The 27002-nt window shown below is 37.4% G+C and overlaps 2 protein-coding genes across 2 annotated transcripts; both read left to right on the forward strand.

Annotated features, from left to right (window-relative positions):
- The first annotated feature begins 1361 nt into the window (after positions 1-1361).
- On the forward strand, positions 1362-7091 carry LOC106350266. The gene is made up of 3 exons (XM_013790174.1): positions 1362-1649; positions 1770-2000; positions 7008-7091. The coding sequence occupies exons 1-3, from the start codon at positions 1362-1364 to the stop codon at positions 7089-7091; spliced, it is 603 nt and encodes a 200-aa protein (XP_013645628.1).
- Positions 7092-10342: 3251 nt separating this feature from the next.
- LOC106347680 (putative NAC domain-containing protein 61) lies at positions 10343-13909 on the forward strand. The gene is made up of 3 exons (XM_013787268.3): positions 10343-10591; positions 11267-11553; positions 13330-13909. Exons 1-3 carry the CDS (start codon positions 10435-10437, stop codon positions 13708-13710), a joined length of 825 nt encoding a protein of 274 aa, XP_013642722.2. The 5' UTR covers positions 10343-10434; the 3' UTR covers positions 13711-13909.
- The last annotated feature ends 13093 nt before the right edge of the window (positions 13910-27002 follow it).

The following is a 27002-nucleotide window of genomic DNA, read 5'->3' on the forward strand; positions in this document are numbered from 1 at the left end:
GTTTATTAGTTCTTCTATTGTTATGTAGTACTCACAAAGATCCTACACAAAAATACCCTAACAGTTTGGCGCTAGAAGGAGGGAAGTAATCTTAGCTATATGACGATGGGAATAGAAGAGAACGATGAGCACGTTCAAGCTACTCCGAGGGAGATCGAGTTACAAGCTCGATGCTCTTCAAAACCAAGTAACCGAGTTATTCAGAGCTCGGGAAACAACTACTGAGAATCCTGAACTCCTTTCAGAAGTTCAAAACCTAAAGGAGACGGTAGGCGAGCATTCCAAGCAACAGGAGCAAAGCGCCGAGAATCTCAGCCAGATCGAAGCTGAAAATCTCATCCTTCAAGATGAGAATCAAGACCTACATACGACGGGCAACAAACAATGTCAATTTTGAACTTGGGTTCTGCCCATGCAACCTCTTAACACTCCCACCGATGAAAGTGACGAAGCCCGACTATCTCAACCGCAAGACAGGGAGAGGGAGACTGAAGACAGCACAGCAAGGAGAACTCGAACCCGCACAAGAGAGGACAGCGACTCTGAGATGAAGGACGAAGAGGAGACAATAGAAGCCGCAAAAGCGTCAAAATCCACGGTGACCTCTTATCTTGAGCAAGTATTCTCCAAGAAGTTCGATGCCATTCAATCAATGGTCGAAAGGCTCCCGGATGTAGCTCCTCCCATCCGATCTTAACTCCTATGCCGACACCCCCTTCGCGGAGGAGATCACACTGATGGAGATGCTGCGCAAATTCTCCTTCCCCAGTATGAGGATGCTCGACGGTACCAGCGACCCGATAATCATGTCTCCCAATATAAGCAACGGATCCTCACTGTAGTAATCCAGAAAAGGCTGAGAGAAGCAGCCATGTGCAAAGCCTTCGGTTCGACCCTGACAGGGCCTGCCTTGTAGTGGTATATCAACTCTACTAACGGATCTATACGCTCCTTCACGACCCTCACCGACAAGTTCGTGGAACAATTCCCAAGCAGTAGGAGGCTGGAGAAAACCGCCGATGACCTTTATGACGTTCTCCAACACCGATCAGAACCGCTGCGCGTCTACATAGCTCGCTTCAATAGGGAAAAGGTAGCCATCCCAGAATGCAATGCCTCTACAGCAATTTTGGCCTTCAAGAGGGGTCTATTATCCCGACCCTGAGCACCATTCAAGTGGGAAGAAAACGTCGCAAGTCCAGCTAAGGCTCAGCAAAAGCAAGACCAAAAGGTCTCCAAACAGACAAAAAATGTTCCAAAACTGGCCCCTAGAAAGAGTCGAGGGGATGAACGTATCCACATGACCCGACATCTCTGACCTGGCTATATCAAAACCAGAGCTGATCAACGTTCTGAGGCAGATGGGCCCACAGGTCAAGTGGCCTCAGAAGATGAGAGCACCTGATTCCTTCTGGAACCCAAACCGGTGGTGCGACTTCCATAATGACCATGGTCACAAGACGGAAGATTGCATCGCACTAAGGATTGAGGTCAACGAGCTGCTGAAGAAAGGACACCTCCAGGAGGTCCTTTCCGATAAAGCCAAGAATCTCCTCAATAAGGAAACAAACAACCATCCCACTGAAGCTATGCATGCTTCACCTCCAAGACAGGATAGAGTGATCTGTGTCATCTCTAACGGTTCTGAAGTAAGTGGCATAAGTCATGCAGCCGCAAAGAAGAGCACGTAAAATGCCAAGGACGGTCAAGAGACCGGGAAAACAAAGCGCCTGCTCCTTGGTACGGATGAGATCAATTTCATCGCAAAGGAGCAGGAGAGGATCCTAGCTCCCCACCACGACGCCTTGGTCATATCACTCACTGTGGCAAACTGCCTAGTAAGAAGGATACTGGTGGATAATGGGAGCTCTAGCAACATCATCATCCAAGCTGCCTACCGAGACCTGGGACTGGAAGAAGGCGCTCTAAAGCGCAAGGTCACTCCGCTCATAGGATTCAGCGGAGAGGTCAAGCGGACCGCCAGGGAAATCATTTTCCCGGTATATGCCGAAGGGATCAACATGTACAACATGATACTCGGACGTCCGTGGATTCACCATGCTTGTTTATTAGTTCTTCTATTATTCCGTAGTACTCACAAAGATCCTACACACAAATACCCTAACATGTTATATCCCCCCATCCCGAGCTGAACCCGAATAATATAACCCAATATTTCTCACAAGTACATCCATCATAATCATCATATTACTAAGCATGCAACCTAGCCATGCATCAATCAATACTCTTGTTTTGCAGGCGCTTACCTCACACTCAACAATCACAACCCTTAACCGAGACTCACATGGGCGATTTAGTGGTATGTACTTAACACGATGTCCAATCAGATTCTTATCACCTCTATCTCCAGTGGGTGTGACTCAGAGCTTCTAGCGAAATAATCCTAGAATGAATGGATTCCTGATGTTTCATTAGTTAGAATCAGGATCTAAACCTAAATAAAAACTATGAATTATAAACTAATTTTTCTATTAAAAAAACTAAAGACTATAAGGTTTACCTTAAGACTTGAACATTCGCTCGGGATCCCTATGGTCAGGTTTTCGATGTGAATGAACTAATTGGTGAAAATCTATTTATAGGTGGTGGGAATGAGGCCAGGTAAGGTTAGGGTCGTGTGTAGCAAGCAGAAGGTGGCCTGACTGCCCAAAATTGCCAATGAGAGGCAGTTTAGTGTCAAACCTCAAATATGTCCAATAAGGACCAGATATATAGCCAGCCACCAAACCAACCAATCCTGGTGCAACATGACCAGCTTGGAGGTGGCCCAGTCAAAGAGATACACATGTCCACTTTCTTGGACGAGGCAAGCAGGCAGCTGCATCATCAAGCAGCTTTCGGACACACCCAACACATCATAGACAGACCCGAACGAGCCACCTTTAATTCCGAACTTGCTGTTGTCTTATCAGGATTTTCGGAACTTGTTATTCTTGGTCACTTTGAATTCCCAGACAAAATTAGAATTTATTTTTTTCTGAGATTTCTAGGATGATCTAAGTCGAACTACGAGCATTTACAACCCATTAAATTTCTCGAAGAATTTTCTCGTACCATTACTTCTTTCAAAACTCAAATTCAAATTTAAGCACCTCTCAAGCATTATCACCACTTGGCTTTTTATCCCATGCTATTCGTTTATTTTTCGACATCACTTGCAGTCTTTCTATTATAGCATTCCATAATCTTTTCTAAAGTATCGAAGAAGTAATTTCTTGACCAATGTAACGGATTCTCTGACCAATTCAACTTTTACTCCAACCACAACTACTTTTCTAAGTCTATTGTCCTTTGAACTCCGATTTTCGATTTTCCAATTCTTTCATTTCTATTTTTAGCTTCTCGGTGCTTCATGAATTTCTTAACTCTTGTAACACTCCTCCAGACATTCGACTTAATGCATTGTTTCCTCATGCGAAGCTCATTGAAATTCGTTATCTTTATTTATTGACCCATTAGAACTTATTATGTTCATCAAAACTGTTATGTTCATCAAAACTGTTATGTCCATCCGTCAACCATTTTCTGTGCGGCCATTTTCTGGTTTCGTCAGCGTCCTTATTTCTGTTGCGGGTTATTACATATTTCCAGATCAGCGCTTGATGAGGGTGAACGACCATTCACAACCTCGAGCACACACCCAACAACTGGTTAGATATACGGGATTCTGCTTGTATCCAACAAAAATCCACAGATGCTGAAGCAAAAAAGAGGTGGGAAAGCTGTTAAACAACATGAGACGAAATGGAAAAAAGAAAGCTATAAGTGAATAGTGGCAACCAATAACTATAAAGAAAAAAAAGAAAAAAAAAATTATATCTCTATCAAAAAGTTTTGTCATATTCAGTATATATATCATTTACAATTAATCAGCTACATGACCTCTTGGACCAATTTTTCTACCATTCATTGCATTTTAAAGTTTGAACTATTTCGGTATGGTTATCCAGACCATCTTAAGTTTTCAGTAATAAAATAACCGTTTGTTATAAAAAAATTGAACTAACGCATTTTAATTATTGGGATTTGTCAACACACTATCTTTATTTTTTTTTTATCATCACTTATCTCTTTCATATATATATGGAAAACTAGCCCAAGTAACCAAAAACACACACACAAACTCACTAACTATCCAAAATCACCCGCTCTCTCCTACTTTCTTTTACTTTCTCTCTCTATCTTCTACAAATCTAATATTTTTTTTTGGTTATTTGCCAAATAAGTCTTATATATATATATATATATATATATATATATCTGGATATCCGAAGATAGATTCAAATTTAGTTAATTTTACCCTTATTTTACCGGTAAAGGTTTTTAACTTAAAAGTAGAGGTACCAGATTTGAGTCTCGCAGCTGCAAAGAAGGGATTTAACATTCTGCTTTTGTACATACTAAAAGAATTATGTTTTTTGCCCAAAACTTATTGTAAGGTCCCGACCGCCCACGGTTAATGGACCATTCACGCCCGCTCTCTCGGCCTGTGGGCCCAATCCATTCTAACGGTCGGTGCGTAAATTTTCCAAAGCTTGGAATCATTGTTTACTAACCCTGCAATCGCCACCCGACCTTTCCCCGTGCTTTGGCCTCACTCGCACGGTATCACGAATCACTTTCCGATAGGTCACCCATCCTTTCACTACTCCAGCTCAAGCACGCTTAACTATGGAGTTCTAAACAAATGTATGACGAAAAAGGTAAGTCAACTTTAGTGACATAAGTAGCCAAATCAATCATCTTAAGCCTTTCCATATATCACTACTCGGGATGTTACAATTCATCCCTTCTCGAAGAACGCAACGTCCTCGTTGTGCCCTACGACAGGTCTCAAGACGCCTCTTGGATCGGAACCGAGATGGCTTACCAGCTCTGATACCACTTGTAACGTCCCGACCGCCCACGGCTAATGGGCCACCCACGCCCGCTATCTCGGCCCGTGGACCCCCTCCCATTCCAACGGTTGGTGCGTAAATTTGCCAAAGCTCGAAATCATTGTTTACTAACCCTGCAATCACCACCCGGACTTTCTATGTGCTTTGGCTTCATTCGCACGGTATCACGAATCACTTTCCGATAGGTCACCTATTATTTCACTACTCCAGCCCAAGCACGCTTAACTCTGGAGTTTTAAACGGATGTATGGCAGAAAAGGTAAATCAACTTTGGTGACATAATTAGTCAAATAAATCATTTTTAAATCTTTCCATTTATCACAATTCGGGATGTTACACTTATGTTATAAAAAAAGCATTTGAAGATATGGAACCAATTTTTAAGCTTATCACGTTTTGATGACCTAGTTGAACAATTGTAAGCGTTGACCCATTGTCGTTTTAATCGATTACGTGTTAGTGAACTTAGTTGAGACCTTCATTTATTTGATAGTCTTTTTCAGAAAACCTCCCATTTAAAATTCTGTCATGCAACTAAATGTCTTCAACTGTTAAATTGCAAAAATTTTACATGCAGTTAAATTTATTTCGTTCTAATTCAGAAGTATAACATGTTACATGAAAATCTAAATCCATAATCCCAAGATATATATATATATATATATATATATATATATATATAGACACTTCCTCATTTTTATCAGATTTGATATATTTAAACAAAAATAACATCAAGATTTTATTTTGAAAATAAAACTACTTTTGAATGTTGATTAGTGGATGAGTATCCTAATTTGGATGTCATGTATGTTTACTGTACAGGTTTTTTACCTATGAACATTAAGGGTATCAGTTCGGGTCGGCTAATTTGGATATCAGTTAGTTCGGTTTGGAAATATTAGCATCCATGTAAGAACCGCAATTTCGTGTTCGAATCGGTTCAGATAATTTTGGGTTTGCATCTGTTTGGATAGTAATGTTAGGAACATGCAAATACCCGAAAAATAAATGTGGGGCCCTTTGGTTGTGGTTTAGTTATTTCCGGTAATTGTTATAAATTATCAACTATTTCAGGTAAAATATTGTGTAATTCGAATGATTCGACAAAAATCTCGAATAAGTTTGATTATTTAAAATATTTTGGATAAAATTATTCGGATATCTTTGGATAATTTTGGATAGTTTGCATAATTTTGAACAGTTCAGTTTTTTCAAATAATTTTGGATATATTTAGTAGATTTTTAAACTTTAATTATATATATCTGGTTATTTATATGTACATATAATGAAGAGTTATATATATTTAGGTACATGTTCGGTTCTCTATTCAGTTTTGGTTTGGTTAAGATAATTTGGATATAGAAATATAGGAAGTTTTTGGATATTTGAGAGTTCATATCGGTTCTAGTTTAAGATATTTCGGTTTGGTTCTTCAGTTCTCGAGTAAAATGGTCATGCCTATTTTTATTATCTCAATAATCTCTTAAAGTTTTTCAAATATTATTTATATTTAATACATGTGTGGATATTATGCATGTTAACTGTACATGTTTTCTTAATGTATCTTGACTTTGTATCCAACAAGTCTACGAGGTAACAGTCTAAGAGAGAGACATGATAAGACCATATCTATCTCTCGAGTTCCTTTTTGGGGGTTCTAGGAAAGAGTGTTGTGTGGAGCTATTTAAATACACACAGAAAAGAAATGTACTAATCATATGTCTGAGGTTAATAAGTTCATAGCTAATATATATATGTAGATCCTGCGGTAACAAATCATTTTTCCCCAACGATATGATAAAGAAATTAGAAAAATGCATTTGCGAATAAAGGTGTATATTTTTTTTGATGAAATTTTCAATTTATTGATCAATCAGAAAATGCCATTTACAAAGAATAGGCTAACTGTAAATTGAAACTTAAATCTATAAAAGAATAAAACTTTATACTAGATAAATTTGTAAATTTCTAATCAAAGACTTCAAACCATCTCCTAAGAAGTCCATTGAATTTGTGATCCGCCTTGTAACCAAGAGAGCTAATCTGATTCTTGATTCCTCTGTTAATTGTTTTGATCATTTGCTCAGTTCCCTGAAGACCTTGTTGGTGCCTTCGTGTATTCCGTTCTCGCCAAATATGGTACACGACAGCCTGGAACACTAGACGAATGAGAATCATATCCATCTCATTGGACGTGCCTGCTTGAATATACCTTAGCATATCATGCCAGTCCGGGTTTATCCTCCTTCCAACCAATCTGCCAGCGAGACGATCCCATACTGTATAAGAGTATGGACATGCGAAAAACAAATGATCTCGTGTCTCATCTCTTTCACCACATAACACACAGCCCTGATGCGAAAAACAAAGGTGTGTATTATTAATATGAAAATTATCAATTTACAGATAAAGGAACTTTAAAAATCAATTTTTAGGTGAATAAAACACATAAGTCTAACATGATATTTAGTAAATAAACTTTAAAACAAGATTTCTGAATAATATTTTTTATTTAGTGATTTTATTGAAATACAAAGAATACATGATACACTAAAAATGAATCCTTGCTACTGTCAAGTTAACAGTGGTAATTGTAATATTTGAGATTCAATCCAGAGGACCAGTTTACTCTTTACTCTTATGAGTTCAATGTCAAGCTGAGAAACAAGTGGGTTTTGAGAATTAATTGTGACAAAAAGTAACAAGAATGCCTAGGTAATTTGAATTCAATTTAAATGAAGCTAGCTTAGGGTCAATGATCGGATGTTAATTGCAGAACTGAACAACTATTCAAGTGCGATGAAATGCGGTCTAGAACTCAGATCACTCAACTGGAACAACTCACTATCGTGATCTTATTCCCTATGCGTGTCGGTCTTGAATCCTAAGCTCTCGCTTGGAACAAGACGCGAAACAAGCTTTAGATGCGAGATCTGATTAGTTCACTTAATACCCTAATATCTACTCTCGCTGATTAGGGATACTAAGCTCATTCAATATAGGTCGACTTATCTCCTAACGGTTAGCTAGAGGATTAAATCATAGATCCAACATTAAGTGATCAGTTCAATGCAGGCAGTAAGATCAATATAAATGAAGATAGTTGAGATCACTTATTTGTGTTCAGTTCATGCGGCTAACACCCTACAACCCTAAGCAAGCTTAGCCTACTACTCAATCATAAAGCAGGATGACACAGGCAAGATTTCTGAATAATACTGCATATAAAATAAGTAAAAAGACAAAGGGTTCAGGGTAATCTTCTCGTGAGAATGAGAGATGGAGCCTTCTCCCTTACAAGTTGCGTAAAATCCAAAAGAGCAATCTAGGTTTCTTGTAAAACTCGTGTGTCTTTAAGAAAACGATAGCCTCCCCCTTTTATAGGGGGGCGCTGGTGATAGGAGAATAAGAGAACGAGAAAGTCGAAACTAGGGCAAACTCCCAGAATAGGAAGTTTTCTTAATGATCGGGAGCAGTCTAATGCTTGATCTCTTCGGGAGCAACCCTTGGGTTGTTCTAAATGACTGTTCCACGCTGAATCCTTCAAAACAGCATCTGACTTCCTGAAACTCTCTCCTTTACTCTTTCACCTGTTCCCAACCTAGAATGATGTAAATTAAATACGAATTAGGACTGAAAATGAGCTCAAAATGCACATGTATTGGTATTAAAAACACCACATATCAATACATAAGCTTAGAATCAAACTCCGAAAAAAAAAGAATACATAATACAGTGATATGATGCAGTGCTGGATGGGACGCACCACGTAGTCAATTAAGCTCCAGTTTAAAATTTGCCGGTAACTTTTTTTTCTTTGTTGATAATCAATTTTTTATTTCAGCAAAAAAAATAAATGTCTTACAAAAATATATCAACTTAATACAAACCGCATAAAAAAATACCTAATAAAGAACTGAGAAGCTCACAAAAACCCTTATACCATGAACCACACCGAGACAATAAGTCTAAAACTTCCTGGAATTCACCTGAAAAATAAAAAATAGTGTATTTCAACAAATACTTGGTGAGGCAAACTTTAGGAGCCTGAACAACATCCACCGACAATAAACACACGTCATAGTACAAGTGTATAACTAATCCAGTATAACAATGAAAATAACAAAGACCGTGGGAAAATCCCAGGCCAATGCTTCCCAAAATGAACTGCGCTCACCCAAGGTGAGTCAACGCGATCCATACCCACATGTGGTTATAATTGGCCACTCCAATTAATGTTTGTTCTCAAGTCGCGTTTAGGCTCCCGATTTTCCCCCTCTGGTGATCACCACTGCCCATCATGGCCCAACAAAGCATAGTTGAGCATAAAGAACATGTCTCCTTATTTGTATTGGCACACATGCTTCATAACTGCTACTTATCTCTTATCTACGTATGTGCATTCCCATCAAACAATACAAACACTAGCAAACAATTAGCCTCAAACGTCACACAACCATATTATTTTAGCAACCTATAGATATATCTAGGTGTTCACAAAACAACAAATTTTGCAAGTAAATCGATATGTATATACATATTATATATACGATATAGGTTTAACAACAAACAAATATGGGTGTAGTTATGATAACATGAAAGCATGAATGATTCACTTGAATACTTCTCTATGGCACAAGAATGAAAGTAGGAGGAAGAGATCACTACAGTCTTCACTTTAGTCTTAGATCTGTGAAAGGGAGTAGGAGAAGTATAACTACAGTTTAAGCCAATCCACGAACCAGATCTATAATACGTTAGAACAGTATGCTTTATTGAAAGAAATGTAGACCAAATGCTCGTCTGTGTTCTTAGAACAGTATGTTTTATTGAACTAAAAATTTCAAGGTAGTTTATATATTTTTCTTTAAAATCAGAAAATAATCTAAGTAAAAATACTAAATCATAAACCCTATACTATTTAAATTCTAAAAACTCTAAGCCCCAAGTTCAAAATCCTAAACCCTAGTTCAAAAGTGTCTGAACCCTAGAACTCCTTTTTGTAAAAATAAACCCTAAAGACAAAACTCTAAATTTAGAAAAAAATGATTGATTTAATAATTTTGAAATGATATTTTTAACACTATTATCTTAAGCATTTATATTTTTTATATGAATGAAATTAACTAATACAAAATAAGAATAATAAAGATTGAAGAATCATATGAAGAAATTAAAATTTTATCATTAGATATTGAATGGGAAACTAATGAGAAGGTGCCTTGACTAATTCAATGATAAGGTATGTTGGCTTGTGAAAAGCACTCACCTCTTACGTAGAAATGTCTGAAACAGCACCAAAATATGGGCCCTCTCAATTCCCAAACAAAATATGAAAAGACAAATAGTAATAAACAATAAAAACTAAAGTCCAAACGCGTAAAAAAAAATTCCTATTTCACTCAGAAAAACCAATTTCTACTTCAAAATATCTTGCACTTATTTAAACTCATCATGAGCCTATGGTTTAGAAAGCAAATGTTCTGAAACACAGAAAACAAAACAAAACAAAAAATGGAGCACGAGATTCCCGTAGGGTTTCGTTTCTATCCGACGGAAGTTGAGCTGATTTCGTTCTACTTAAGATTCCAGCTTAACGGAGGAAATGCTACCATTCACAGTCTCATACCCATTCTCGATGTGTTTAGCGTTGAGCCTACTCAGCTTCCAAGTACGTATGCAATCACCATTCTCGACGATTATGTTGTCGTTGATTTCTGGTCAATAATTTAACTTATATATGAAGAAGATTATACGGATACGTCTCACTAAAAAATTATACGTTTTGCGTTCGTTAAGTAAAATAATGCGATCATATAGGGATTGTATGCATGAGACCTAGGTTTCGATTTCTTGTTTGCGCTTATGTTCGTTTTACCTGACTAAACATGTAATGTAAAAATCGTTTACACGAAAATCAAATTTCTAAAATGCATCATTTAAAAAAAATGCATCATTTTTTTTATTTTCTATATTAAGTATTTTTGAAGTGTAAACCCAAACGCAAAAAAAATAAATGTTCTTTCATAATTTTTTGTTGCTTTTGTAAAGATTGTTTAATAAGATACTAAGAAATTGAGTTTATTTAGAAAAAATACACACCACACGTAAATTTAAAAGAACAAAATAGAAGAACTCGGGGTTACAATTATTATAGAAAACAACTTTAATTTAGTATCAGAGGACCTTCCCATTAAATTTGGCATTTGCGTTTATGTTCAGGAAAAAAATAGGTTTTTAAAAAATGTGAAAAGAAATTGGCATATAACCGCAAACGGAAAATCACATAAATTGAGGCCTTACGCCGCAAAAGTGTGTGTTTATGTGGATGGGTATTTATTTGCAGATCTTGCGGGAGAGAGGTGTCGAGGAGACGCAGAACAATGGCTTTTCTTCGTGCCAAGACAAGAGCGGGAAGCTAGAGGAGGAAGACCGAGCAGGACCACTGGTTTAGGATATTGGAAAGCAACTGGTTCACCAGGGCCTGTTTTCTCGCCTGATAATCGTGTAATCGGAGTTAAGAAGACGATGGTTTTCTACATCGGGAAAGCACCTACGGGGAGAAAGACAAAATGGAAAATGAATGAATATAAAGGAATTGACGAAACAGCCAGTGTATCTACCATCCCTAAGGTGCCTAACTACATTTAAAGTGCACATTTTTTTAAAGTGACATTTTCTCAAATACTATTTGTTTTAAACCACTTAAAATTTTCTTTTGATTTGTGAATCCTTTTTCAAGTACCGATTATTATTATTATTATTATTATTATTATTATTATTATTATTATTATTATTATTATCTACACTATTAAAAGGGAATCACTCTTGAAAAATCTATTTAAACAAGATTACTGCACCTATTCATTAAGGTTAAATTTGTCTTAAAATTTTTTAGTCTAACTATACCCATATATAAAACAGTTCGGGCTATTAGATAGTTGTATACTAATTATTAACCTAATAATCAAGTTCTCTCTCGGGTCGTAGTACAAAAATAACCAAAACGTATATGTGCCTTTGTAATTATATTTTAAACATTTGTTCCAACCTCCAAAACGTATTCTAAATTTTTATTTTATTGTTATTTTATATTAGCACATATTGTTGGATTTCGTTTAGTAATTTATGTAACAGTTTATGTGAAAGATATAAAAAATAGAAAAAGCCAAAAGAATTTTCCCACAAACTAGCAACCTCTTAAAATATACGAGAATAATATATTAAACAAAATCGACCATATTTTTATCCCATCATCTTCGATTACCAAATCTAATGAAACTTAAAGAATCTACTTTATTAAAAGAAAATGAGTTTAAATAAATCTATATATGAAGGTTGACCCTTTTGTAAGAGCTAATAATTTTATGGTCCTACTTAAATTTTGCCTAACAATATATTATCATAGTTAATTTATTATATATTAATATATTAGCTATGAAAAATATATATAGAGAAACTAAAGTTAAGTATTTCTTAAATATTTTTATAAAACATATCAGGGTTTAAAAATTCATAAATATTTTTTCTAAAGTGAATAATAAAATTAAATTTCAAATCTGACATTTTACCAAAAGTAAAACATCATTAATAAATTGACGATATCAAAACCGAAAAACCGAATTTCTTAATTAAAAATTATACAACATAGATTTTAAAAACAAAAATAAAAACTAAAAAAAATTGTCCATTGGTTTTCGTTCAACCAGTGGTTCAACCGTTACCAGCTTCCGGGCTTTAACGGGTTTTAGCGGGTTTTTAAATTTTGGTTTCTTCACAAAACCCGAATCGGATTTATCTTGGGTTGTCGGGTTAACTGGTTTAACCGTGGGTCCAGGTCAGGTTTCTAAACACTGCATATAACTAATAAATGGTTAAAAATTATTTCAATTTTAGCGGATTTAGAACAAAAAATATCCCCGCTTCTTAAATGCGGGTCAAAATCTAGTTATTATTATTAAACGAACTAAATTTTGGTTATGTTCAACACTCCTCTTACAGAGGAGTTTTCATACTTTTGATATATATTTATATATAGAACATACTCTTAACTTCGTTATGCTGTTCTCAAAAGTGCTACACTTAGAAAAAGTGTGCGGTCGATTTTTTGTAAAACTACATGTTTTTGTAGTTTTTGAAATTAATTACAACAACTAACAACAGCTTTAAAAAAAATTACAACCACCTAATAACATACATACACGATAAAAAAAAAACCAAAACTCACGCGTATAGTCTTTTCTAATAATTATTAATATTATATTCATTTAATTTCTACCCTAATGCATAGCTAGTATGAAAGAGCCATAAACTTTGCAAAAGAAAGGTTGATTCACATATATGTTAAAAAAATGTCGTTTTCCAGATCAAAAAGGTTTTAACATCATACTTTTGTTTTTATTAATATAGTTGAGGCACGAATTCAGTGTCTGTCGAATCTACATAAAATCCGGAAGCTCGAGAGCCTTTGACAGACGCCCCACGGAAGTTTATGCCATAGAGAGAAAGCTTCCTCGATTTGGAATTGAGACATCATCTCGTGCTACTGCTACACGAAGAACCTCTGAGATGGTTGATGGGCTATCACAACTCCGAGAGAGAAAGCTTCCTAAGAATAGTGTTGAGACATCATCATATGATACATTCACAACCTCACAGGAAACATCAAATTCAGGAGGAGGAGACCAAGTTCAGTTGCCCGTGAATGCTTCTACTACACAAACCATTTCAGAGATGGTTGATGGGCTATCACAACCTTTTTGGGAGTGGGAACAACTAAATTGGTCTTAAACCTAGTACCTTGCATCTTATACCTACTCTATGACCTCTATTTTTAGTTGATAAATATTCTAGACTAGGGTTGATCCGTGATTCATGCAGTGAACTTATTTTTATTAAATATTTTAAACACTTGATTTTATTTTGAAATGCTTCATTATATATTGTATTTGAATCATTATTTGCGTGATTTATTTTCTTTATTTTATCATTTTTCTCTTGAAGTTATTTGATGTTATGATGCTGAGTTTCAATTTCGTTGAGGTTAGATAAATGTCAGGTTTTTGAGATAATTTGAATCGGGCTATTTTTTTTTTGTTTTTTTGACAGTGTATCTCTTGATATGTTTGTTTTATTTTAAACAATCTAGTTTCATTTTTTTGTTTAGGCCAACTCCAATGAGACACCAAAACACCAAATTTGGTGCAGTTTCATCTCCAATGGGATACTAAAAATTATACCATTCCACCAAATTTGGTGTTGAGTGAATAGTGTTACATCAAATTTGTTGTAACACTATTTATCACACCAAATATTTAATATACATATTTATTATTTTCATTTAATAATAAATTTTAATTATTATTAATTAGTTCAAATTTGTAATTAAACAGAAATATGTTGTATTATTTGTATTTTTATATTATTTTAACATGATTAATTTTTTTTTTCAAAAATAAATCACTAAAATACTATTATTGTTTATTTTATATTATAAAAAAAATTCATAGAACTTTTATATTTTATTTTAATAATATAAAAAATTAATTAGTATTTTATAAAATATAGAAGTTAATAATATAAGGTGACAAGATTAAGATGCATATTAATTTGAAATAAATATTCAAACCATAAAACAAATATATTAATTTATGTGATTTTCATAATTAATTGTTTGTAATTTTTGATATAAAATAAATGCATAAAAGTATAATTTTGTTAGGGCTTTTTGCAAAATTGACCTACAACTCAAAGTCAAACACAAAACTAACCTCTTTTTTTTTTTGGAAATTAGTTTTGCCCTATTCACCCCACAAGTTCATATAATTCACGAAAATGCCATCAATTTTTTTTTCTTTTCGAAAATGACATTTTTACTCTCTCACCCTCATCATCTTCAAGTAATTACAAGATTACTATTGTCATCAATACCCTAACCACCATGAACAACCAATTTGAAGCTCTTAATGCTCCCAAAATCGATTTACCCTTCTTCTTTCTCCATTCTTATGAACTAAACACAACATCTCTCTCACTTTCTCTACAGGTAAGTCGTCTGGCTGTAGACGACTTACCTGTTTTTTGAGACGACTGAAAAAGTTAAATCGTCTGATTTTGTTTGGTTAGAAAAAAATCTCCAAAGAACCTAGACGACTTACATTTCAGTCGTCATAGGTTAGTTTTGCATTTGACTGGATTATTTCAGAAGTTTGACTTTCCTGGACGACTTACATTTCAGTCGTCTGGTGAAAATTGAAATATCAATATTTTATTAAAACTAAACAACTTACAATTAAGTCGTCATAGGTTAATTTTGCAATTGAAAAAAAACTTCAGTATTTAATTATACCCAGACAACTTACTATTCAGTCGTCCACCCGACGACTTACATGTAAGTCATCCAGGATTTTATTCTGAGATTCTGGTCAAACTTCGTAAATCCTTGACGACTTACATGTAAGTCGTCGGGCAGACGACTGAACGACTGAATTGTAAGTTGTCTGGGTATAAACCTATGACAACATAATTGTAAGTCGTCGAGTTTTAATAAATTATTAATATTTCAATTTTTCACCAGACGACTGAAATGTAAGTCGTCGAGAAAAGTCAAAATTGTGAAATAATCTAGTCAAATGCAAAACTAACCTATGACGACTGAAATGTAAGTCGTCTAGCTTTTTTGAAGTTTTTTTTTAACCAAACAAAAGTAGACGACTTATTTTTGAGAAATTACCACAAATAACATATTCATAGTACCACTTTTCATGTTTACACTAATCACTTTTACCCTCACTTTTAATGAAGGGTAAAAGACAATTATACCCTTAGGGTTAACTAATCTAGACTTAGGGTTTAGAGTTGAGGGGTGGAGTAGGGTTTTTGGAATGTAAAATTTAGGATTCTAATAAATATATAAATAAATACTTAAAATATATAAAAAAATTTTAAAAATAGTTTCAAACATAATTTTCGTTTTTCAAAAAGAAATTTGAAAAAAAATAAAAAAAAATCGAAAAAAGAATTTCAAAAAAAAAATTATAAAAAAATTCGAATTTGAAAAATTATAATTCAAAAACATAAATTTTTTTTTTAAATTTTATTTTTTTTAAAATTTTTTTTATTTAAATAATGATTTATTATATATATAAATAATAAGGGCATAAGAGACTTTTGCCACTTAATGAAGAAGGTATTTTTGAAAATTTATTCTTAGTGGTGGTAAAAATGAAAAGTGGTACCATGAAAGTGATAAACATGTAATTTCCCCCTTATTTTTCAGTCGTCCCAGATAACATATTTCAAAGTCAATTGCAAAAATAACCTCTGCGTTTACCAGACGACTTATATTTTAGTCGTCTGGAAGACTTAGATTAAAGTCGTCCACGTCGATCTAAATGGACGACTTCTCTGGAAGTCTACTACATGATCTCCAAGGATGTCGTATGCGTCAATGTTTAATAAACTTGCATTTTCTCTAAAAGTATAAAGACTTTTTAACATTTTCTTGTTAATTCATGTTCACTAATGAATATTTGGGCTACTGAATGAAATTTATAACTTAATTGGTGATATTTATGAGGTTATCAACATTCACGTTAATTAAAGTTTCTAACTGATCCGTGGAAGTCTTCTCCGCTAGTTTTTAAGTCTTATACGCTAGTTTTTAAGTCTTATACGCTAGTTTTTGAATAACTTGTATTTTTAAAAGTGATAAGTAACTTCAAGATATGTAAAACTCATGTTTTCAAAATATGTTATCTCCCTTAGTTTTACTATTTCTGACTAAGTTTTTCAACATAAACTTATAAAAAATATGATATGCTTTGACTAGTTACTATTGTTTGTTTCCATCTCTTAAGTATTATTGTTATAAACACTAATGATGATTATTGTTATGAGTTGGAAGAAGGGTTAAAATGCTTCTTAAAATGTTGTATCAATATGAAGCTACCAACATTCTTGTTTATTAAGATGAGAAAAATGCCATTGGAGTTTATTATTGCATATGAGAGATCCAAATATAAGAAAAAAGCTACTGAAGTCTATTAGTTCATTGATTTGTAAATGTTTAAACACATTGTTAGCACATGTATTACATCTTGGGAAACATTATTACTGATTTTACAAAAAAATCACAACTAAAAGAGTAGACATGCAATTCACAAAACAAACCACAAACAAAACTATTATAGATCATTCTTCTACAAAGACAAGCTTGGACTCCACTTGATATGGAACAAGACTTTGTCAGAAGACTTCCAGGAAGTTCAGACGACTTCTAGGAAGTCCAGACGACTTTCAGGAAGTCCAGACTTTTGAAATGGAAGTCGTCTGGAAGACTTCCTAGAAGTCATCTAGTGCATTATATTTTAGACGACTAACATGTAAGTCGTCCCAGAAGTCTTACAGATCTGAAAAACCTGCATATCAAATCCAGATCTAAAAAAACTGCATATTCAAAAATGTTCAAATGGCTTAAAAACAGAAAAATGAGTGGAAGATTAGATAAATCTCATTTATAGAACACACAAAAATACATATCTAAAATTAATAGATCTACCTTTAAATGAGTGGAAAATGAGTATCATCTGATTAAAAACCTACAAAAAGATAGATTAGTAAGAAAGACATGAGACAAAACTGAAAAATTCATATAAAGTTTGGTGTTTTCAAGTCAAAGAGATTAGAGTAGGTTTGAAGAGTTTTAGTGTCACACCCATATCTCGCTTAACCGAGACGGCATGAATTCACATTGCCTTTACCAATAAAAATACTTAAATAGGCCAATGCAAATCTCATTCCCAAGGATCGAATTCAAATGTTTTACAAAAACGTACTAAAACGAATAGGAAACGCTTAAAACCAAATCACCAAGTCTTAAAATAAAACAACTTAAAGAAAACCAAACACCCGTAAACCGACACCACACCGAGACGATCACTCCTGCACTTCCTCGAACTCACCTGAAAAAGAAAGGAGGGCTGAGTATTTCGACAAATACTCAGTGAGGGAAGCTCTAGGAGCCCCGAAATCAATCACCAACAATCATCACACAACATAGCATAAACATCTAACTTTAACATTCAGTAATTGAAAACAATCAACAAGAAATGAGGATAAACCCCGGCGGTGCCAACAATGAGACCACGCCACCTAAATCGGTACCCGCGTTCCTCATGTTGTCGCGCGAGAACTTTCATGTTGCGTTGTCTCCACGACATCACGCTGTCTCACGCCTTCACGCAATCAAGTTACCGACACCGGTTCTCGCTTGATCCGCCACCATGTTCATACGATCCACGTTGTCTCCACGACATCACGCTTCTACGTTACTTCATTTACAGGCACGCCGCATGCCCGCTCCGGCGATGAATCATGCCAACTCAAACGATTGCCACATGACCCAACAAGAAACGATGTAACGCCCGAGACATACATATATGTCATTCCACCACGTTACACCGGCACACATATGCCTTAAGCATTCTCTAACTCATTTATATCTTCCCATTATATAGATATCATCCTCTTATAGAATAACCCCAATCAATACAATCATCACATTCAATCCTCAAACATCATTCAACCATATTTTAACAACCTTAGCAATAGATCTATATTTTTCAAACATCAAGCATCAAGATATTTATATATATCATTTGTATACTTATTTATATTAGTAGATCTATAGAAGGTAACAAGTAAGGAGGAATGATCAACCTAGACACTTCTACCATGATGAGATAATGATAGAAGGAGATAGAGATTGCAACAAGCCCTCACCTTAGCCTAGATCTGCGAGATGAGATGAAAGTTGATGTAGATCTGAGTTCTACGGGTCCTTACTAACCAGATCTACAAGAACAAGGGTTGGTTTCCACCCAAACCCTAGATCAGAGATCAAGAAGAAGAAGGAGATAGGAGAGATCTAAAAGAGAGTGTTTAGGGTTTCCTTACCTTCACTAGTTGCTGGATCTAGAAGAAAAAGAGTAGAAGACTCAAGAAAACGACGAGAAGGGATCGAAACACGGCGAGATCTCCTCTCCGGTGAGATTACACGGTCGCCGGCGGTGCTCCGGTGACTCGCGGTGGCTCCGGTGGTGGTTTGGTGGCCGGCGGCTGCTCTCTCTCTCCAACTGGGCAGGGCTTCGCTAGGTTTTGAGTCTCTGGAGAAAACCTAAGGGGCTGCCTCCTTTTTATAGAAGAGGAAGGGGAAAACCCTAGGGTTTTCTCTACATGGGCCAAATCATCACGGGCCTTGTCACTAAAAATTGGGCTCGGGCCCGGGATGTGACAACTCTCCCCCACTAAACAAGAATTCGCCCCCGAATTCACGTCAACCTCCTCTGGTACCTCATCACTTGGAAACAACTCTGGATAAAACGATCTCATATGTGACTCTGGCTCCCAAGTCTCCTCACATATTCCATCTCTTTCCCAGCTCACACGGATCATCGTGGTCACTTTCCCTTGGACATCCATGTCTTTAATCTCTGAGACTTTAACTGGTTTGCTTTGAGCTGTTAAATTGCGACTAACATCTTCTGGTGGCTGCTGTAGAATCAACTCTGGTTCTCGAACAACTTTCCTTAGAACTGACACATGAAACACATTGTGGATATCCGATAACTCCTGCGGTAACTCAAGTCGATATGCTACTGCTCCAATCCTCTCAATGATGCGATACGGTCCTAAAAATCTTGGCTTCAACTTTTTCAACTTGCGGTACTCGGCTGTTCCTCGGTAGGTTCTCATTTTCAAGTATACTTCATCTCCTACTTCAAACTCCAACGCTTTTCTCCTCTGGTCAGCATAACTCTTGTGCCGATCGTGAGCCTCTTTCAGTCTAGACTTGAGCAATTCCACCTGTTCTATGGTTTCCTTAACCATGTCCGGCTCTAAATCTCGTCTCTCCCCCACTTCTGTCCAACATAATGGAGTTCGACATGGTCTCCCATATAGAGCCTCATATGGAGACATCCCAATGCTCGAATGGTAACTATTGTTGTAAGCAAACTCTGTCAATGGTAGAAATTGGCCCCATTTTCCTGCCCAATCAAGTACACAGGCTCTTAGCATGTCCTCAAGCGTCTGTATCGTCCGCTCAGACTGTCCATCGGTCTGTGGATGATAAGCCGTGCTAAGGTGTACCTTTGTACCTAGTGCCTTCTGAAATGCCTGCCAGAATGCCGAAGTAAACTTTGGGTCACGGTCTGATACGATACTTACTGGCACTCCATGCAATCGTACCACAGTTTCCAGATACTTTTGCGCTAAGCGATCTGCTCCATCAGTTTTCTTGATAGCTAGAAAATGTGCAGATTTGGTGAGTCTATCCACAATCACCCAAATCGCGTCCTTATTCCCAGTTGTTATTGGTAGCCCAGTAACAAAATCCATTGTCACCATATCCCACTTCCATTCGGGTAATGGTAACTCTTGTAAAAGCCCGCTTGGTAATTGTCTTTCTGCTTTAACCATCTGGCAAGTCTGACAATGAGAAGTCCAAGTAGCAACATCCCGCTTCATACCTTCCCAATGGTAATAGCGTTTCAAGTCCTGATACATCTTGGTGCTTCCTGGATGGATAGAAAACTGAGAGTTGTGCGCCTGTCTCAAGATCTCGTCCTTCAGATCCTTACTATTCGGCACACACACCCTATTTTTGAATAGATAAGTTCCATTTGTGGTGGTGCGATATCCAACAACCTCCTTTGAAATCATTCTCTGCAATGACTCATCTCCTTGTTGAGCTTTACTGATCCTTTCTAACAAATCTGCTTGATCTAAGGCATCCAATGCAGCTGTCCTATCCTCTACAGTAGTAGCACATAACCGTAAACTAGCCAAAGTAGCAACCAACTCTTGCACCTCTTTTGCCTCCGAGACGTCGACCTTACGTCTGCTGAGGGCGTCGGCCACTTGGTTTGCTTTTCCTGGGTGGTAGACGATATCTAGATTGTAGTCCGCTAATAACTCTATCCATCTGCGTTGTCTCAGGTTCAGGTCTCCTTGGGTAAATATGTACTTCAAACTTTTGTGATCCGTGAACACTTGCACCTTCTCTCCATAGAGATAAGACCTCCAAATCTTAAGGGCAAACACAACTGCACCTAACTCCAAATCATGAGTCGGATAATTGACCTCATGCGGTCTCAGTTGTCTTGATGCATAAGCGACCACTTGCTTCTCTTGCATAAGCACACATCCTAGTCCCGTTCCAGACGCATCCGTATAAACCGTGTATGGTACACCTGGCCTTGGTAATACCAATACTGGGGTTTGGGTTAGCTGTTCCTTCAGCCTTTCAAAACTCTTAGTACAAGCGTCTGACCACACAAACTTCACATCCTTTCCCGTTAACATTGTCATGGGTTTAGCAGTACTTGCAAATCCCTTCACATACTTCCTATAGTATCCTGCCAGTCCAAGGAAACTACGGACCTCAGTAGCACTTCCAGGTGTAGGCCACTTTGTAATGGCGACAATTTTCTCTGGATCCACAGCCACTCCGGCTTCGGATACAATATGCCCCAAAAACCCAATCTCTCGCTGCCAAAAGCTACACTTGCTTGACTTTGCGTACAACTGCTGCTCTCGCAACTTGTTCAATACTACTCTTAGATGCCAATCATGCTCTCCTTTGCTCTTAGAGTATACCAAAATATCGTCGATGAATACAATCACACACTTGTCCAAGTATTCCCGAAATACATTGTTCATCATCTTCATAAACGCTGCCGGTGCGTTAGTAAGTCCAAATGGCATTACTACGAACTCATAGTGCCCATAACGTGTCCGGAAGGCCGTCTTCCTTACGTCTTCTTCCGCTATCGAGATTTGGTGATACCCAGATGCCAAATCTATCTTTGAGAACCATGACGCTCCTTGTAGTTGGTCCAACAACTCGTCGATTCTTGGCAGAGGGTACTTATTCTTTATCGTCACTTTGTTCAATCCACGATAATCGATGCAAAGTCTAAAACTTCCGTCCTTCTTCTTGACAAACAGGACAGGCGCTCCCCATGGTGAGCTACTTGGTCTAATGAATCCCTTATCCATTAGATCCTCCAGCTGCTTCTTCAACTCAGCCATTTCTGCTGGTGCCAAGCGATACGGTGCCTTTGACACTGGTGCCGTACCAGGTTCTAATTCTATAGTAAACGCATCACCTCGCGTTGGTGGCGGTCCTGTCAACGGTTCAAAAACATCGGTATACTCGGCTACAACCGGAATGGTGTCTAAGTCGGCTTCCTTATCTGATCCCTTGATGTTGATAGTGGCGAGATAAGCTTCACTTCCTTTCTCCAATAACTCTTCTGCTTGCATCATGGATATGATGGGGATTCCCGTACTTCTCTTTATCCCTTGGAAAACTATTCTCCCTTCAGTCCTAGGGATGTAGACGCGTGTCTTTGGGCAATCCATCACGGCCTTGTGATATGTCAACCAATCCATGCCTAAGATCACCTCGTAGTGGTTTAACTCCATCTCCACCAAATTTCCTTTAAGCTCAATGCCTTCTATGACGATGGGGACATCCTCATACGTTCCAGTAGACCTCATTAACTCGGTCCCTGCGGTTTCTATTCCTTTGGCGTTCGAAACGAACATGCCTTCAAAGGTCCAACACTTTGTCAAAGTGGGAGACACAAAACTATGTGTTGCGCCAGTATCAAATAAGGCATGGGCATTTATTCCCCCAACTAAAACCGATCCTACACAATTTGAACTATGTCTAAGTCTACTATACTTGGACCAAACAAGAATTATAAGTAAACATCTAGACAAGTAGGTATAGGAAACATACCAACGATCGGTTCTCCTCCTTCGTGGTCCCCGACTACGAAGGCTCGTCCAGCCACATCTTGTCTTTTTGGTGGTGGCGGTAACTGCTCATTGCGCCCAGCTCCCTGCTGCGGTGCTCCCTGCGCTGGCATACGACATGCATTCGAAGTGTGTCCTTCTCTGTTACAACGGTAACATCGAACATTCGGTGGGAATCTACAATCCTTTACGTGGTGTCCTTTCTTATTACACCTATGGCAAGTTGCGCCTCCTTCACTTTTTGCGGCTTGGGGTGTATTAGCGACTTCCCAAGTTCGCTTGGTCGCCTTTGACTGAGTGCTCCTTGTAAGCTTGCTTTCTTCTTCCAAGCCAATCTCCTGTAAAGCTGCGGTCTCAACAAGTTCCGCAAAACGGTCATACTTTCTAAGGGAACACCTGTTCTTCAAATCAATCCTTAGTCCATTCATGAATTTCCGAATTAGGTCTTGCTCATCCATGCGTCTGCGGGCGAACCTTCTCAAACGATTGAACTCTTCCTTATACTCTTTCACTGTCTTGTTTCCTTGGCGCAGATTCTCAAAGTCGTTCTCCATCTTGTCTGTAGCCTCAGGGGGAACATACTCTCGGGTGAACTCATCCTTAAAGTCCTCCCAAGTCAACTCATAGCTTCCTCGCGCTAATTCCACGACACCTTCCCACCATATCATGGCTTCGTCTTTCAGGTAATGAACAGCCAATTCCCTACGGAACTCGGCTGGACACCTGGCTGCATCCAAGTTCTTCTCCAGCTTCCTCCTCCAGTTATCTGCAGAGGTGGCACTGGCCTTCCCACTGAAATGATCCATTTGCATGTCCCTCATGTACTTCATCACTTCCCAGTAGGTGGGTCCACGAACATGAGCTGGCACAAACGGTGGGGGCGGAGGCGGATGACGGTGACACACTCCAACACCCGGTACATACTCGCGAGCATCAGCCTGGTGTGGTGTTCCCTCAGCGGATTCTTCACGCATTTGATCTCCAAAACGCTCACGGTATCTTTGCAACTCTGCCATCATTTCGGCATACCCTGCTGGTTGGTCACTCTGCTGACTCCCCTTTGTTGAGCTTCCACCATTAGTCTCAGTGTTAGTTCCATTCACACTTTCCACAGAATTGGTCGGGCTAGCTTCCCGAACCACACGTGTTGCAGTGCCTCTTCCCCTAGCGGTTCTTCTTCCTCTTGGTGCCATCCTGTTCACGCAAAACTAACACTTAGAACTTTTTCCTGTTTATGAATGACGAATGAATGAGTTCAAAGTAAAGGAGTGGTCTCGATGGTGCTCTTGACTCTAACTTTTAAAATCCCCATTTATCCTTCTTTAAAATCCAAACCATCTTTAAAAATCCGAAAGTTTTTAAAGATCTTAAACTTTATTCCGATAGGAACCGGACAAAAAAAAACGTTTCCTCTCTACAGCCTCCCAGGTTAGGACCGGGGGTTCTAACCTCAGCTCTGATACCACTTGTCACACCCATATCTCGCTTAACCGAGACGGCATGAATTCACATTGCCTTTACCAATAAAAATACTTAAATAGGCCAATGCAAATCTCATTCCCAAGGATCGAATTCAAATGTTTTACAAAAACGTACTAAAACGAATAGGAAACGCTTAAAACCAAATCACCAAGTCTTAAAATAAAACAACTTAAAGAAAACCAAACACCCGTAAACCGACACCACACCGAGACGATCACTCCTGCACTTCCTCGAACTCACCTGAAAAAGAAAGGAGGGCTGAGTATTTCGACAAATACTCAGTGAGGGAAGCTCTAGGAGCCCCGAAATCAATCACCAACAATCATCACACAACATAGCATAAACATCTAACTTTAACATTCAGTAATTGAAAACAATCAACAAGAAACGAGGATAAACCCCGGCGGTGCCAACAATGAGACCACGCCACCTAAATCGGTACCCGCGTTCCTCATGTTGTCGCGCGAGAACTTTCATGTTGCGTTGTCTCCACGACATCACGCTGTCTCACGCCTTCACGCAATCAAGTTACCGACACCGGTTCTCGCTTGATCCGCCACCATGTTCATACGATCCACGTTGTCTCCACGACATCACGCTTCTACGTTACTTCATTTACAGGCACGCCGCATGCCCGCTCCGGCGATGAATCATGCCAACTCAAACGATTGCCACATGACCCAACAAGAAACGATGTAACGCCCGAGACATACATATATGTCATTCCACCACGTTACACCGGCACACATATGCCTTAAGCATTCTCTAACTCATTTATATCTTCCCATTATATAGATATCATCCTCTTATAGAATAACCCCAATCAATACAATCATCACATTCAATCCTCAAACATCATTCAACCATATTTTAACAACCTTAGCAATAGATCTATATTTTTCAAACATCAAGCATCAAGATATTTATATATATCATTTGTATACTTATTTATATTAGTAGATCTATAGAAGGTAACAAGTAAGGAGGAATGATCAACCTAGACACTTCTACCATGATGAGATAATGATAGAAGGAGATAGAGATTGCAACAAGCCCTCACCTTAGCCTAGATCTGCGAGATGAGATGAAAGTTGATGTAGATCTGAGTTCTACGGGTCCTTACTAACCAGATCTACAAGAACAAGGGTTGGTTTCCACCCAAACCCTAGATCAGAGATCAAGAAGAAGAAGGAGATAGGAGAGATCTAAAAGAGAGTGTTTAGGGTTTCCTTACCTTCACTAGTTGCTGGGTCTAGAAGAAAAAGAGTAGAAGACTCAAGAAAACGACGAGAAGGGATCGAAACACGGCGAGATCTCCTCTCCGGTGAGATTACACGGTCGCCGGCGGTGCTCCGGTGACTCGCGGTGGCTCCGGTGGTGGTTTGGTGGCCGGCGGCTGCTCTCTCTCTCCAACTGGGCAGGGCTTCGCTAGGTTTTGAGTCTCTGGAGAAAACCTAAGGGGCTGCCTCCTTTTTATAGAAGAGGAAGGGGAAAACCCTAGGGTTTTCTCTACATGGGCCAAATCATCACGGGCCTTGTCACTAAAAATTGGGCTCGGGCCCGGGATGTGACATTTAGTTTGGGAAAAAAATAAGAACTTTATATAACAAGAAGTTACCAAATGAAGAACAATCAGACATAAAAACTTACCAAAACGCTTAGATCTATTATGAAGCAAAATAAATGCAAATAATTTCTCAATAATTTATAAACATAAAATTATACAAATTTAAGAAGCATAATATCTAAGTGTGATAAAATAATTACTTGTCAATTAAAAAATAATAAATATATAAACATTATTAAAATTGAAAATATTAAATAATATATAATATTATTTTGGTGTAATATTTGGTGTTTTGGTTAGAGATGACAAAACAAAAATGACATCAAAACACCAAATTTGGAGTAATTTTAAGGGCTTTTTGCAAAATTGACCTAGAATTCAAAGTCAAACACAAAACTAATCTTTTTTTTTTGGAAATTAGTTTTTCCCTATTCACCCCACAAGTTCATATAATTCACAAAAATGCCATCAATTTTCTTTTCTTTCCAAAATGACATTTTTACTCTCTCACCCTCATCATCTTCAAGTAATTACAAGATTGTCATTGTCATCAATACCCCAACCACCATGAACAACCAATTTGAAGCTCTTAATGCTCCCAAAATCGATTTACCCTTTTTATTTCTCCATTCTTATGAACTAAACACAACATCTCTCTCACTTTCTCTCCACATTCAGCTAAAAAAACCCCAAAATTTTGATTCTAGATATTTTATTGTTCATAGTCATAGAAGCTAACGATTCTGGGTGGGTCACTTTTGTTTGAGATTCTATGTGCTTGGAGAAGCCTTATGTGTGCTAAGGAAGTTATCTCACCAATTTAAGGTATGAAATCGAGTTTTTTTTTCCAGATCTGTTCATTCAGACGACTTACCTGGTAAGTCAGGTAAGTCGTCTGGCTGTAGACGACTTACCTGGAAGTCATCTGGTCAATGCATATGTTATTTTTGTAATTGACTTTGAAATCTGTTTTCTGAGACGACTGAAATATAAGTCGTCTACTTTTGTTTGATTACAAAAAAATCTCCAAAGAACCTACACGACTTACATTTCAGTCGTCATAGGTTAGTTTTGCATTTGACTAGATTATTTCAGAAGTTTGACTTTCCTCGACGACTTACATTTCAGTCGTCTAGTAAAAATTTTAAATATCAATATTTTATTTAAACTCGACGACTTACAATTAAGTCGTCATAGGTTAGTTTTG

This window comes from Brassica napus, chromosome A6, assembly GCF_020379485.1.
Source record: "Brassica napus cultivar Da-Ae chromosome A6, Da-Ae, whole genome shotgun sequence".
Taxonomy (NCBI): Eukaryota; Viridiplantae; Streptophyta; class Magnoliopsida; order Brassicales; family Brassicaceae; genus Brassica; species Brassica napus.

What these genes read in the sequence shown, in the direction of transcription:
- LOC106350266 (XM_013790174.1), top strand. Translation starts at nt 1,362, where the DNA reads ATGGGCCCACAGGTCAAGTGGCCTCAGAAGATGAGAGCACCTGATTCC. An exon ending in TCATCTCTAACGGTTCTGAA is followed by an intron (nt 1,650 to 1,769) that starts GTAAGTGGCATA and finishes TTCATCGCAAAG; the next exon opens with GAGCAGGAGAGGATCCTAGC. An exon ending in CCAGGGAAATCATTTTCCCG is followed by an intron (nt 2,001 to 7,007) that starts GTATATGCCGAA and finishes TCATTTGCTCAG; the next exon opens with TTCCCTGAAGACCTTGTTGG.
- LOC106347680 (XM_013787268.3), top strand. Translation starts at nt 10,435, where the DNA reads ATGGAGCACGAGATTCCCGTAGGGTTTCGTTTCTATCCGACGGAAGTT. An exon ending in TGAGCCTACTCAGCTTCCAA is followed by an intron (nt 10,592 to 11,266) that starts GTACGTATGCAA and finishes ATTTATTTGCAG; the next exon opens with ATCTTGCGGGAGAGAGGTGT. An exon ending in GTGTATCTACCATCCCTAAG is followed by an intron (nt 11,554 to 13,329) that starts GTGCCTAACTAC and finishes TTATTAATATAG; the next exon opens with TTGAGGCACGAATTCAGTGT.